Source organism: Bos javanicus, chromosome 1 (assembly GCF_032452875.1).
Source record: "Bos javanicus breed banteng chromosome 1, ARS-OSU_banteng_1.0, whole genome shotgun sequence".
Lineage (NCBI taxonomy): Eukaryota > Metazoa > Chordata > Mammalia > Artiodactyla > Bovidae > Bos > Bos javanicus.
This window is the reverse complement of record NC_083868.1, coordinates 21,514,245-21,528,911: the sequence shown is the minus strand read 5'-3', so window position 1 is coordinate 21,528,911 and position 14,667 is coordinate 21,514,245. Positions and strand designations below refer to the sequence as shown.

The following is a 14,667-nucleotide window of genomic DNA, read 5'->3' as shown; positions in this document are numbered from 1 at the left end:
CTATCTTGGAGTTCATGGTAAACACATTTTAATTCTGAAGTAAATGATTATCCTTTCATGAATGTCTCAAAAATACTGAATTCAAAGTATGTGTAGTAGAGAAGAATGTGACAGAAAACAAAGCATCTAGGATTAATTTCTGCCTCATCATGTGTCTGCTGTGAAATTTAGGATTAAGGTTTCAATGCAAGTAAATGGTTTTGAGCATTATCTGGTAAATACTCAGTAAGTATTGGCTATGACTTTTTATTAGTAATAATGTTGACATCACTTATTTTGTTAAATATAACTGAAGAACTCAGAAATTTTGACCCTCTTTTATCTGGGCTGTTAGTGTACTGTGTTCCAATGAGTATATGCTGTTGAATTTTGGGAAGATACTTATGAAGTACTCACATTGACTTTTCAATCTTCTGCAGTTAGTAGCCCTGGCAAGTAAAAATAGTTTGTTTTGAGAAATCTAATTTCTCTTGTGCTCTAAATATGGAGTAAACTGTATGTGATAACTATAAATACACTTTGGGGAGATTTCTTTAGCAGTGGTTCTGATCATAAAATCTGTTGAAATATTGCCATTCCTATCTGAAAGGATAGGCACATTTTGGATATCTTTATACTATTTATGAATAATATTATGGGGGGAAGTGAGATTTCATGTCTCTAGAGCTTGTGTAATAGAGATGCATTATCAATTTTTTAAAAACTTTCTTTTTTCATGTTTAATAGAACATAATTTTAAATTCATATGTAAATATAACATGATGAATTAGAATGATTGCTTCTGTCATCTTTATATACTTGGTAAATATCCAGTATTGTCCAAAACAACAGATTTTTCACTTAAGTTATTTGAAATTTGTTTCCTCAAAAATACTGCACAGTGATAGTGGATTTCATTTTCATATGTGTTGGGTAGTTTAATTTTGCATAAAACAAAAATATTTTTTTAAGTTTTTATGGATTTTGCTTTTGATTTAGAAATATTTTTTCTTTTATTTGAAGGTGTCACAACATAATGAAAGTTGCTCAAGCCAAAATTGAAATGATAAAACCTGAAGAAGTAAACATGGAGGAGTATGAGGTAATGTGCCTTTTGGGAGGTTGATTGAGGAATTCTTTAGTTCAGTAATCTTTCATTTCAGTATAGCTAATAATCACGTGAAAAAATTCATCATGAAGGGGTGAAGTAACCTGCCTGAGGTTATCATAGCTTCATGTCACAACTTGGTTAGCAGAACCTACATTCTTAAATGCTGTTTTACAGTGAAGCCATGCTATATGTTTTCTTTGCTTCATATATATATTTTGAGGGGAAGTTAAAAATTTGTTTCAGTCATTGTATGCCTTATGTATTTGTCATTATTGGACAGTGTTGTATGAGGGAGAGCACTCACGTGAGCATTTGTATTGTGCTTGTGCTACTTTTTGTGCACAAAATTCTCTTTGTGTTAACTTTGGCTTTAAAATTAAGTTACCAATTCAAACACCTAGTATTTTGTCAAATTTTTAAGTTTAACTTTCTACATTGTTTTTCCAAAAATTTTTACATGAATAAATTTTAATTTGCATTCATGAGTGCCTTTAATTAGTGATTGGTGGCGTTTGCAAACCTGATTACTTTATATTCCCTTAAACAATTAGTATAATTCACTACATTTAACAGATAAAAGGAAGGATACAGAAAAACATTCATTTTTGATCAAAACTCTTAACTAACCTGGAATACAAGGTAACTATTTTGGTCTACTGAAGAGTGTCATGAAAAACAACTAACAGAATTACCATAAAAATTATATTGAAATCTGAACATTGAAAACTTTCCTTTTATGATCAAGAAAAAGACAGGGATGTATGGCAGTTCTATTCAACACTGTACTGGAAGTTTAAGCAGTACAGTAAGACAATAAAAATAAAGCAAAAAGTAAGAGATTGCAAAAGAAGAAACAAAGCTTGTTATTTGCAGATGTTTTATATATAGAAAAGAAAAAGCTACAGATAAATTTATTGGAGATAAATAAAGATAATAAGAGAGCTTTGTAAAATACAAATCTATGTCAAATATCAGTTTTATTTCTTTATACCAGTAGCAAATATTCAGATAGAAATTCTTTAAAATGACACCATTTTAGATAATATCCAAAATGATGGTGTACCTGAAAGCAGATTTAATAAAAGATGTGCATAATTTTAGGAGATGTCATAAAGAAGACCTAAGTAAATGGATTTATGTATTGAGTTTGGAAAATTTGGTGTTGTAAAGATGTCAGTTTTCCACAGAATGGTTTATTGAAACTGTTCGGTTTCTAACAAACTTCTAGCAAGTTGTTTTATGGAGCTTAATAAGTGATTCAAAAATTTTATGGAAATGCAAACATTCTGGACTCCGCATTTTTGTAGAACAAGGTAGGAAGGTTATTTTCACTTGAAATCAATATAAGCTATCTTAACTTTTATACTTTATAATAATAATATTATAAGAATGGATAAATTTGAATTATAAGGCAAAATAGAAAATCTGGGAACATAGCCACAAAAAAAATGGACACACAATACATGTCAGAGATACAGGCAGATTGGTTGCTAATTCTGCCCTTGTCTCCAAGATTCAAGTTACATGGACTTGATTTTAATTATTTGCTTCTGCAGTCCCTCCACCAGTTTGCTTCATCAGATTGGATTCTGTATATTTTTATTCTGAAAATTTCTCATGTTTTTTCTAATTGCAGAGCCACTAAATCTTACAGGTATTTACATGACATGTTTTTGGATTTTGTATATCTCATATTTCTTTGTCTTGCTCTGAGTCACCCATCAGTAGTCCTTTGCCTGCAAACCAAATCCAGCTCATCACTTGCTTTCATAAATAAAGTTTTATTGGAACACAAGCCATTTGTTTAGATATTGAATATAAGCACTTTCACACTACAACCACAGAGTTGAGTAACTACAACAGAGACTGCATGGCCTGCGAAGCCTAAAGTATTTATTGTCTAACCCTTTAAAGAAGAAGTTACCTACTGAAAACTTCTAAGGTGAATCTAATGATAACAGAATGGCAATTTGAATACTTCCCCCAGAAAAGCTAACTTTATGCTTAAAGATAAATTTTACCTTTATTTGTTATTAATGTCTTCTATCCCGGGTGGCTCAGTTGGTAAAGAAATCTGCCTGCAGTGCAGAAGATCCATATTTGATCCCCAAGTCAGGAAGATCCCCTGGAGAAGGGAATGGCAACCCACTCCAGTATACTTGCCAGGAGAATTCCATGGACAGAGAAGACTGGTGGGTTACAGTCCATGGGGTTGCAAAGAGTCAGATAGGACCGAGTGACCAACACTGTCACTTTCAATAGTATGAAAATTTTGTCTTTTTACATTAAAATTATTTATATTCAAGGAGAATATATCAATAATTGGCTAGTAACTGGCCTTTATGTACCTTACTTTCATTTATTTACAATAACGTGTATAAAAGCTTTCACATTTTTATCATCACTATCTCTTTTAGGTTAATCATATTTTGAATTTTAGTTATGATTTTCCTTGAATCAATTTTTATTAAGTAAAAAAATCTTAATTTGTTTAAAAAAATTGTTTTCTAGAATTGTAGATTGTGAGTTCTGAATCATTTTGTTATATGACATGCTCAATAATTGTGGGTGTTTTGGAGAGGGGCTGTGAAATGCTTCTGTCTTTTTTACCATATCTCAGTTGAAAAGACTACTTAGCAACCACATTTAAAATTTATCACAAATTTTGCAAAATTAAAAGGTTAAATTTATTACAATATTTCTTATTTTTCTTTCATTTCCTTAAAACTCTGTTTCAGATAACAGTCTTCAAGCTTTGATGCCTATTAGTTAGCTTCATTTACCTTCTACATTCAATGTGATGTAGGTCTGTAATAATATTTTTTAAAATGTAGTGTTGCTGCTTTACATTATGTTAGTTTCAGGTGTACAGCATAGTCGTTCAGTACGTTTACAGATAATACTTTATTAAAAGGTATTACAAGAAAATAGCTATAATTCCCTGTGCTGTACAATATGTCCTTGTTGCTTATCTATTTTATACATACTTTACATTTTCTAATTCTGTACTTGTACTGTGCTCCTCCTCCTTTTCCTCTCCCCATGGGTAACACGATGGAGGTTCCTCAAAAAAATGAACATAATCCAGCAATTCTCTCCTGAGTATATGTCTGGAAAAAATTGAAAACAGAAATTCAAAAAGATATATGCACCCCAAATATTCTCTGATAATATCTTAATAAACTTTTACACTGAAGAATTTTTGAGAGACAAATGGCCTACCTATTGATTATCTTGCCTTTTAGTTCTGCTATCTTCTAGTGAGATTGTTTAATTTCTCTCATCAGTGTCTACAATTTTTACCTTTATCTTTACACTGACAGGTTTGTATGTAAGAAATTAAAGTCGATTTAGATCTAGTTTATCTTCAATTTTGAACTCTTTGCTTCTGTTAGTTCAAGTAGTTATCATAAAATGTATTTGTAAGTAGTTTTCATTGTAGTTTTAATATCTATATACTTTTAATGTTCTTTCACCTACAGGAGTGGCATCAGGATTATAGAAAATTCAGGGAAACAACCATGTATCTCATTATTGGGCTAGAAAATTTTCAAAGAGAAAGGTAAGGCAAAATGGACACACATGATAAAAGCTTAATTCTTGTATTCTATTCAGATGTGGTCTCATCTCTTGAAAAGATTTTATTCACAATATATATTTTCAATAAACTTCATTTTACAACTGTCTTAAATTTATAATTGCAAATTGCAAAGTTAATACAAAGAATTCCTATATACCCCATATACAATATATTTTCCATTTGAAATTAAATTTGTAAAGTTAGCATTATTGTCATTGATTTTATCAGCTCTCAGACACTACTGTTGAAGTTTAGAATGAAATAGGATTAGATCGAAGCCTAGATTTGCTAGGGGCCAAAGCAGCTGGTTCCTTCCCTGGGCCTCCCTTGTGGCTCCTTTGGTAAAGAATCTGCCTGCAATGCAGGAGACCCTGGTTCAGTTCCTAGGTCAGGAAGATCCTCTGGAGAAGGGATAGGCTACTCACTCCAGTATTCTTGGGCTTCCCTTGCAGCTCAGATGGTAAAGAATCCGCCTGCACTGCAGAAGACCTGGGTTCGATCCCTGGGTTGGGAAGATCCCCTGGAGAAGGAGAAGGCTACCCACTCCAGTATTCTGGCCTGGAGAATTCCATAGACTACAGTCCTTGGGGTCGCAAAGAGTCAGACGTGACTGAACAATTTTCATGTTCACTTTCAAAGCAGCTGGTAGCCAGCAAATGGAATTCTTTGTATTCACATCCACCTTCCTGTCACTAACCTTCTTCCTGTTCTCTCTGAGTTTAGTCTTGATTGCAAATTAGCAAATGTTTCTAATGTGTCTCTTTTTCTGAAATTCCAGGTACTGTAAAAAATATATCTTTAGAAAACTGATCTCTTGTCTTCTAAATATTGCAATTGTAAATATTTTAGATTGCTTCCCATACAAATTACAGGTGATTTTAAAGGAATTTCTACTTATCAAATTGTTATTGTTACTGAGAAGAAAGGCTTCATATTGATTTATTGAGCACTATAGATTATTAACATATTGCATTTATTTATTATCCATGTATTTAATTCATATCCTTCAACATTAATTTACTTGACTAAGGATTTTTTAAGTGCCATGTTTCAAATGCACTGTAATATTGCCACCAAGTAAAAAGGATATTGATTTCTTTTTTTTTTCTTTTTTATTGTGTATTTTACCTCCACTAGAAGTACTAATGCTATTTTTTTAAATGCCAGCATGGAGTATTACTTCTAGAACTATGCTGTACAAGATGGTGGCTAACGAGCCATGTAGAACAATTTAATTTAATTAAAATTTTTAAAACTTTTCAGTTTCTCAGTCATACTAGCCACGTTTCAGATGCCCGGTAGTCACATGTGACTAATGGCTGCTGTTTTGGCCAGCACAGACACACCACTTCCATTACTGCAGGAAGTTTGATTGAACAGTGCCCCTCTGTTCATTGGACCAAGCACAATGCCATCGAAATCTTAAAAGTTAACACACAAAAGTAGCAAAGTAGAAAGTGATGTTAATACTTGGAGACAAATTACTAAAGTCCTAGTGATTGTGTACTTCTAAGATAATTCACTGAATTATCTTATTATATTATCAGCTGAAGTAGAAAATATTTTGATCAATAGCTCTCTTTTATAAAATCATATTTTGGCCAACATTTTATTTCTTTAATAGGAATATTCTAATTTGCTTTAGGATTTTAGAGATTAAGGTTTCTAAGAAAAATATTAATATACCCTTACAATAGAATAGCATGTGTAAAAGGCTTTTCCATTTAACAGATAAACTAGGCTCCAAAGTGATACAATAACTTTGCCAAGGTCACACAGCTGACTAGGGAGAGAAAAATTGAAATAAAGGCCTCTGTGTTCTTATATTATTTAATGAAATAAGAAAAGGACAAAGTGTATTCGTTATCTCAGTAAGAACTAAAAAGATGAAACTTTTTCCCTTGCTCTCTGCATCACTTCTGCATTAGCTTTTCTGAGCTAGCATTTGTTAAAGGACTTAAATAAATTGTGTTTAAATTTCATAATTTACTTAATCTTAAATATATTCTTATTGGTAAAATGAATATTCTTATGGCAAATTTTTATTATTAAATTGGAAATATCAAGGAACATTAGGAAATTAGTGGTTGTGGCAAATAATATTTATCAAATTTTGTAAAAAGAAATGTTAATTATACCACAAATGTAGCGGTTACCATAACTAGCAGTATATAAGATGCTGGCAAAATGCTCTGTCAAACCTTTTTTTTTTAATTAAAACATAGCACTTGAAAGCCATAAATTGAATATTTATTAATGGGCTATTGTTATGAGTAGTGAAATGAAATCATGTTTTTAGGAACCATAATTTTACAGGAGTAAAAATGAAAATTAAAGAGAATCTACCAGGCTACATAGTCTTATTTTATCTTAAATAAGATTTTGGTAACTGGACTGCTGAATTTTATTCTAATTTACTTGAAATGAAAGCACTTTAAAGGCTGATAAAATGTGGAACATTCTGTGTACTTCACTAGAAAATTGGAATAAGTTCATGGTTTCAGAGCTATTCTCAGAGAGATGACTCAGGTCTAGAATGCCAGATATGGATGCCATTCCAGGGAAACCTTTCAGCTGGGAACTTAATGGCTGTAAAAGGAAAGGTAGATGTGCGAGCAGACTAATTCAACTTAGTGGCACAAGACAGCGTTTAATACAATTGTCACTCTCTAAACAAAAAAAGCTTTAGCTGAGACTGTACCCATATTATTTCAAAATAAGATTTCATACCCTAAATTTAAGCAAAAACAAATCCCTGGGAAAAGCTGTTTTCAAAAAATATTTAAAAGAACATATGTTTAATGAAGTAGTTTCAGATGTGTAATTTGATTTGTCATGAATGAGCATGTTTATTTCCCCATAATTCTGCATTTAACGTTTGGACTGTATCATTGACTTGTTTGTGTCTGAGCACCTGAAATTAACAAACAGTAACAATGATGGGCAGTATTACTTAAAGAGTTATAAAATATTGTTTCTGTACAGCATTTCACTTCTTAGGATGTTGCATTTTTCAGAATTTGTAAGATATGCTATGAGTAGAAAAATTGGCTCATAGGCGGTATCATCTTAAAACATTTTTCATATTTCAGTTATATAAATATACTATTGTTGTTTTAGTCACTAAGTAAAGTCCGACTCATTTGTGACACCGTGAACTGTAGCCCACCAGGCTCCTCTGTCTATGGGATTCCCCAGGCAAGAATAGGTGGGTTGCCATGCCCTCCTACAGGGGATATTCCTGACCCAGGGATCAAACCTGTGTCTCCTTATTGCAGGCAGATTCTTTACCACTGGGCCACCAGGGAAGCCCATACAGATATACAACTGTATATATTTGTCCTACAGCATGTTAGAGGAGGGATAATCATTTTAGAGCCAAATACTATACTGAAATATTTGTGTCATATTCCCTTTTTAAAACTTAGTTTGAACTTCATAAGGTCTAGAGTTATAGCAATATTAAATATTAAACAAAGGCTTAACCCTGTCTGCCTTTTATGTTAGTGTTTGTTTGTATTCCACTAGATTTCCCAGATTTGGAAGCATTTTTTCCTTTTCTACTTCACCCAGCTCTTTTGGATATTCTACTCTCTGTTAATTTTTCTCAATGACTGGAACTGTGCCCTCCCATAGGGGGGAAAAAAAAAAAAGTGACTAAAAATAGTCATTTAATGAATCAAATGATGTTTGTGATAAGTAACCTGATTAGTCCCTCAAACAAAATGTCATGGTGTTGCTAAAAAAGTAGACTGTTGACTTTCACGTCAGTGTTAATTTTGAATCTAAATGGAAAGAATTAGCAAAGAAGACAAGGGACTCTCTGAATTAATCAGTTTGGCCTTTTTCTCCCAGTTTTTTCTAACTTTCTAGCTCAATTTTTTTTGTTTTTTTTCTTTGTTTTAGTTTTAAAACAACTGTCTACTAGCTTCATATGAGCTGTTGCTCTAGAGATACTCAGGCATACAATGTATCATCAGATGTTTTATTTTAATGTTGATCTAGATAATCAAAATGTAAATATACTTAAAATGTAAATACTTAAAAATGTTTTGTAATTGTAGTTGCCCTTCTTTTACAAAAATAAAATACTGATGCTGTACTTCTTTTTTTTAAGTTATATAGATTCCTTGCTCTTCCTTATCTGTGCTTATCAGAATAACAAAGAACTGTTGTCCAGAGGCCCATACAGAGGACATGATGAAGAATTGATATCACATTATAGAAGAGAATGTTTACTAGTAAGTTGAAGGCACACAGTGTGTGTTTACTCTATCATATTGTTTTACATTGGGCAATGTTTTAGACTCATGTAAATGACTATAAATTCTGATGGCCTAATTGTCGTGATGATGTCTGTCTTCTGGGTCTACTTCCTTGAGGTGGGAGAATACACTCAATCCTTTATCCCTTCTTCTTTAAGAATCTTAAATTTTACAGATGATAAATAAGAAATGTTCTTAAAATGAGATCAGAATAATTAATTTTTATATCTAGATTTCTTCTCATTCTACCATTCCCTTTTTTGATGCAGAAGAGGTGCTGAATGGTATGATAAATTATCATTATTATTACTCCAGAAAAAGAATAGATTTTTCTGTTTTTTTAAAGAGTATATTTGGTGTACATAATGTTAAATAATTCATTGTAATATGAAGTTTTTTTCCATTTGGTCATTGAAATTTTTTCCTCAAGTATTTTTACTGTGTATGTGCTTAAATATTGTTGTTATGAACTTAAATATTTTCAGCAGTTCTTTTTCCCCACCAGTTTACTTTCTGGATATCTAGAATATTTTGTTAATGTTTCTTGACTTTGCTTATCTTTAATGTAAAACCACAAATTCCATCTTTATACTTTTTATGATTGGATTTCATTTAGCTATTAACGTGACTATAGATTGTGAACCTCTAAGTCATTTTTTTTTTTCTATAAAATACATAAAGGTATGCAAGAGTATATCATTTTTAAGCCAATATAGGTTACTTGGTTTACATGTACTTTAAAAAGACTTTCAGTAGGTTTTCTGAAATGTTTTCTTTCAGTAGAACTGCGTTCAGTTCAGTTCAGTCGCTCAGTCGTGTCCGACTCTTTGCGACCCCATGAATCGCAGCACGGCAGGCCTCCCTGTCCATCACCAACTCCCAGAGTTCACTCAGACTCAGGTCCATCGAGTCAGTGATGCCATCCAGCCATCTCATCCTCTGTCGTCCCCTTCTCCTCCTGCCCCCAATCCCTCTCAGCATCAGAGTCTTTTCCAATAAGTCAACTCTTCGCATGAGGTGGCCAAAGTACTGGAGTTTCAGCTTTAGCATCATTCCTTCCAAAGAAATCCGAAGTATATGTTAATTGTAGTCTGCATTATGTCTTCAGAATTTTTGAATGGCAACAGTAGAAGCCTGTGATTTTGTTATTTTTCTCTTAGCTGATTTTATTGCATTTGAATATGTTTTAAGACTTTAATTATTGATGGTTTGTATCCATCAAGGATGATATTCTTAATTTGTTGTTCTTTAGTCATTAAGTCATGTCTGACTCTCTTGTGACCCTGTAGACTGTAGCCCGCCAGGCTCCTCTGTCTATGGAATTCTGCAGGCAAGAATACTGGCATGTGTTGCCATTTCCTTCTCTAGGGTATCTTCCCGACCCAGGGATCAAACCTGCATCTCCTGCATTGGCATGCAGATTCTTTACCTCTGAGCCACCAGGGAATCCCATTCTGAATATGGTCAGTTTCAAAAGGTTTTTAATCAATGCCCAAGAAGGAAGATCTGAATTATATTCAGGTTCATAATTCATGCATTGAATGAATCAAAGCACTTCTTAATGTAAAACTTTGCAGTGTTGGAATATTGAAATATTTTGGTAAACCTCTTTTAAACATAAACACAACTAAAATACTGTCTACCATAATGGTAGACAGTGTTTATATTATGGTAAACAGTGTTTATCATTTTATATTAGTAAGCCAGCCGCATATATTGTTTCATATAGGAATTTAAATGAAGCTTCAAGAGAATTTTAGTGTTCCTTTTAGGTGTTTTCTTTTTTCCTTTTTTAGTTTTTTTTTTGTTTTGCTTTTTTTGAGAATTTACTGAGTATCAGATTCTGAGGGATACAAAGATAAGAGCCATTATTATATCCTAAGAGAATTCAATCTGGTGAGAGATGTATACAAGTAATTTTTATATTTCAGAATAAGTATTGTTGTGAGAAATACACAACATAGTATGTTTGGAATTGTTGGAGAGAAGCTTAAGAAATAAGATAAACACTGATCTGTATCCTGATGGATAAATAGGCATTTTGTGCCTTGTATAGAAGGGGCAAGAAATTCTAGACAAAGGAATATCGTATGAAAAGACATGGAGAGTGTACAACAGAAAATGAAGATAAGTCTATTGTGGCTTAGTTATGAGGAACAAGTTTAGGTGGAAGTGATGAAGCCAACAGTGTTTGTTGATGTCAAACTATGTAGAAGCTTATGCACCATTCTCATGAGTTGGTTGTAAAGTTGGAATAAATTGGGCATAATCAGTTTTGTTTTTAGAAAATAATTCTGGCAGTAGTATACTTGAATATGGACTGGAATGGAGTAAAGATTGAAACAAAGAACCCTAGGAAAGATAGGGAAAAGAGGAAGAGTCTCTAAGAGGTACAGTATGAAAGAGAAGTTATGTAAATGGTAAAGGAGATGATCGGTAACGATTAGATGAGTGGGAAGAAGAAAATAGAGGCATTAAAGCCTCATGACTTACTAGTTCTGTTCTGTCTTTGGCTTTGGGGACTCTGAAGAGGATGAATAAGGCTGGCTTTGGACATAACTATGCTTAAGTTGTTTCTAGGATCTGTTTTGATTTAGTAAACATAATATCAAATTCAGAATAATGATATCTTTGAATGCAAATTGTAAAAATTACACTATACACTTACAGGCTTATCTAGTTTAATCCTCTTAGCCACTATGTGAGGAAGGTTATATAGTATGCCATTTTTCATATAAAGAAGCTGAAGCTAGGCAATTAGTTGTCTGCTAACTGTTAGATAATTACTTAGTGGCTGAATTGGACTTTTAGCATAAGCTTCTACAAAGTCAAGATGAATTGCACAAGAATGTCATAAACCTAAGAAATAATATGATTTTTATAATTTAAATTATTCTTAAAATATGAAGATTATTTAAAAATCATACTTTTCATTCTGTAAACGTGAGATTTCAGACATAAACGTCTTATGGGCAGGTGGGAGGGAGGCTCCTGATGGAGGGGATATATGTATTCTTATAGCTGATTCACATACACAACATTGTTAGAGCAATTATCCTCCAATTTAAAAAAGTGTTTTAAGTCTAATGGCAACCCACTCCAGTGTTCTTGCCTGGAGAATCCCAGGGACTGGGGAGTCTGGTGGGCTGTCGTCTCTGGGGTCGCACAGAGTCGGACACGACTGAAGCGACTTAGCAGCAGCATCCCTGTGTCTTTTTTCTATCTCCCATGTCTGTATTTCTCATCTCATGGATTTCTTTCTTCTATTTAATTAGATGTCAGCATGCTTGGCCTCTGCTCCAGCCTGCCACTTGTTTTTATAAATGAAGTTTTACTGAAACATAGCCCTGCCCAGTCATTTACATATGACTGTCTTGGTGCAACAATATTAACATAGACTATTGCAACATAGACTATATAGCCCTCAGAGCCTAAACTATTTCCTGTCTTGTCCTTTACAGAGAAAATGTTACTGATCCCTGTATTGTAACAGATTGTAAGCTCCATGAGAGTTTTCTTATTAATCATTTGGGTACCCCTGCAACTAAAGCAGTTTCTGGCACATGGCATGTACTGAGTAAGAATATTTTGAAGAAATAAATGATTTAATTGATTACCTTTATATTTTTGTATCAAGAAATATAACAGTCCCTGTTCAGTTGACATTTATGGAAAATATGAGTTTTTCAGAATTAGTATAGAATCTGAATTTCTTTGCTTTTAAAATTACTTTGATTGCTTATCATATTTTAGAGTTGGGGTAATTCACCTCTGGACAATTAATTTAAAAATGGTTCCTATAGTGATGATCAAAGTAAAATAAACTGAATATGAACTTTAAAAACATGACAACACTATTTCTCTGACTTTTTTTTTTACTCTTATTTCTATAGTAACATGCATATCCTTTTCTAAGGAACTTTGCTCGCTCAATAAGCTAAGGTTGCTTTTTCTAATTTCCATTTGTTCTATTAATGTTTGCAAACATGCTTATTATGTTGCCTTCATTATTCTGAGATATTTTTACTTAGTTGAAAAAAGAAACAAACCTGTTTTTTTTCTCTCTCTCTCTCATTGCATTAAGAAATTAAATGAGCAAGCTGCAGAACTGTTTGAATCTGGAGAGGATAGAGAAGTAAACAATGGTCTGATTATCATGAATGAATTTATTGTCCCATTTTTGCCCTTGTTATTGGTGGATGAAATGGAAGAGAAAGACATACTTGCTGTGGAAGATATGAGAAATCGATGGTGTTCCTATCTTGGACAAGAAATGGAATGTAAGTTGAAACAATGCTAGTGGATTCCTGAGTTGTTGGGATTAAAAGCTGTTAGAATTAGATGTTAGTTATCATTTTTATATTCTGTGACATTGTTACATTCACATGATTTTTTTTTCTTATTTACAAACTAAGCTGTACATACTGCTGTTGCCATTCATGCTTTACTTCTTCCTTCTAAATGGCAATGATTTTGCATGCTTTGAAACAAAATATCAGCTGCCTACTCTAAATTAATAAATCTTGTTGAAGATAATTTGTCTCCCTGTCAGTTTTTAGTTATATCTGATTGTTTGTATTTGCAGCAAACCTCCAAGAGAAGCTGACAGATTTTCTGCCAAAGCTGCTTGATTGTTCTACGGAGATTAAAGGTTTCCATGAGCCGCCTAACTTACCTCCGTACTCCACACACGAACTCTGTGAGCGATTTACGCGAATCATGCTGTCCCTCAGTCGAACTCCTGCTGATGGAAGATAAACTGCACATACTCTCCCTGAACACACTGTATAAAAGTTTTTTAGTTCTTAGCCCTTGCCTTCCTGTCACAGGGTGTGCTTGTTGCTGCTATAATTTTTAACTTTTATTTTAATAACTGCAAAAGACAAATTGACTCTACAGACTTTAGCCAGACTGCAAACAATAAAGCTGAGAATCGCATGGCGCTCAGACTTTGTTTTAACCAGAACTGATGTATGATTACCAATCCGATTGATTTTATTATGGCAAAACCATGCTTTTGCCACTTTTCTGTTACAGTATTACTTTGCTTTTATCTTTTCTTGATCTACAGCTTTCCATTCAGTCTGGATCCTCCGTGACTATAGCCATTTAAGTGTTCAGCACTGTGTACAATACATAATATTTGGTAGCTTGTAAATGAAATTAAAGAATAAAGTTTTATTTATGGCTACCTATGTGTTTGTAAGCAGGTATATTATATATTAGTGTATTTTTTTAGTTATATAAATGAATTTTTTCCTGGGGATTGTTTATGGGTGATTAACAGATTAATCCAGACTTTTAATTTTGCTGTAATGTTAGGACATTAGAAATTTACTGAGTATTTGATACTTAAATATTATATCTATATTTTTGACTAAGTTGTTAAACTTAGTATGGCACCTAAACCTGTTTTGAATTCAAATCAGGTTTTAACTGAAGTGAGCAGCTGATATTTAAGTCAACGACACTGAAACTTTTAACCTTTTCTTAGATTAACCTTTAATTTTTTTAATGTATTTACATATAATATAGCAAGGTGATTATTCCAAGAGATAGCAGAAAACAAAAAGTACTTGAATAAGGGCTATTTAATAGTGAAACTTATGAGAACTATGAATATGTATATATTATATATATATACACACACACACACATACATACACACATATACACACACATTCTTCATAATGGAGGACGGTGTTTGCATTATATAATCATTCTATTTTTGT

At 32.8% G+C, this 14,667-nt stretch overlaps 1 protein-coding gene across 6 annotated transcripts in view; it reads left to right on the top strand.

The window, feature by feature from the left end:
* Positions 1 to 14,126, top strand: part of USP25 (ubiquitin specific peptidase 25) — a 159,220-nt gene extending 145,094 nt beyond the window's left edge. For all 6 annotated transcript variants that reach the window (XM_061428785.1, XM_061428715.1, XM_061428651.1 and 3 more), the window contains 5 exons: positions 1,003 to 1,081; positions 4,573 to 4,652; positions 8,788 to 8,911; positions 13,020 to 13,215; positions 13,521 to 14,126. In XM_061428785.1, the coding sequence (XP_061284769.1) occupies positions 1,003 to 1,081; positions 4,573 to 4,652; positions 8,788 to 8,911; positions 13,020 to 13,215; positions 13,521 to 13,693 (652 nt within the window). In that variant the 3' untranslated portion in view covers positions 13,694 to 14,126. The remainder of the gene's footprint in view (positions 1 to 1,002; positions 1,082 to 4,572; positions 4,653 to 8,787; positions 8,912 to 13,019; positions 13,216 to 13,520) is intronic.
* Positions 14,127 to 14,667: the final 541 nt, after the last annotated feature.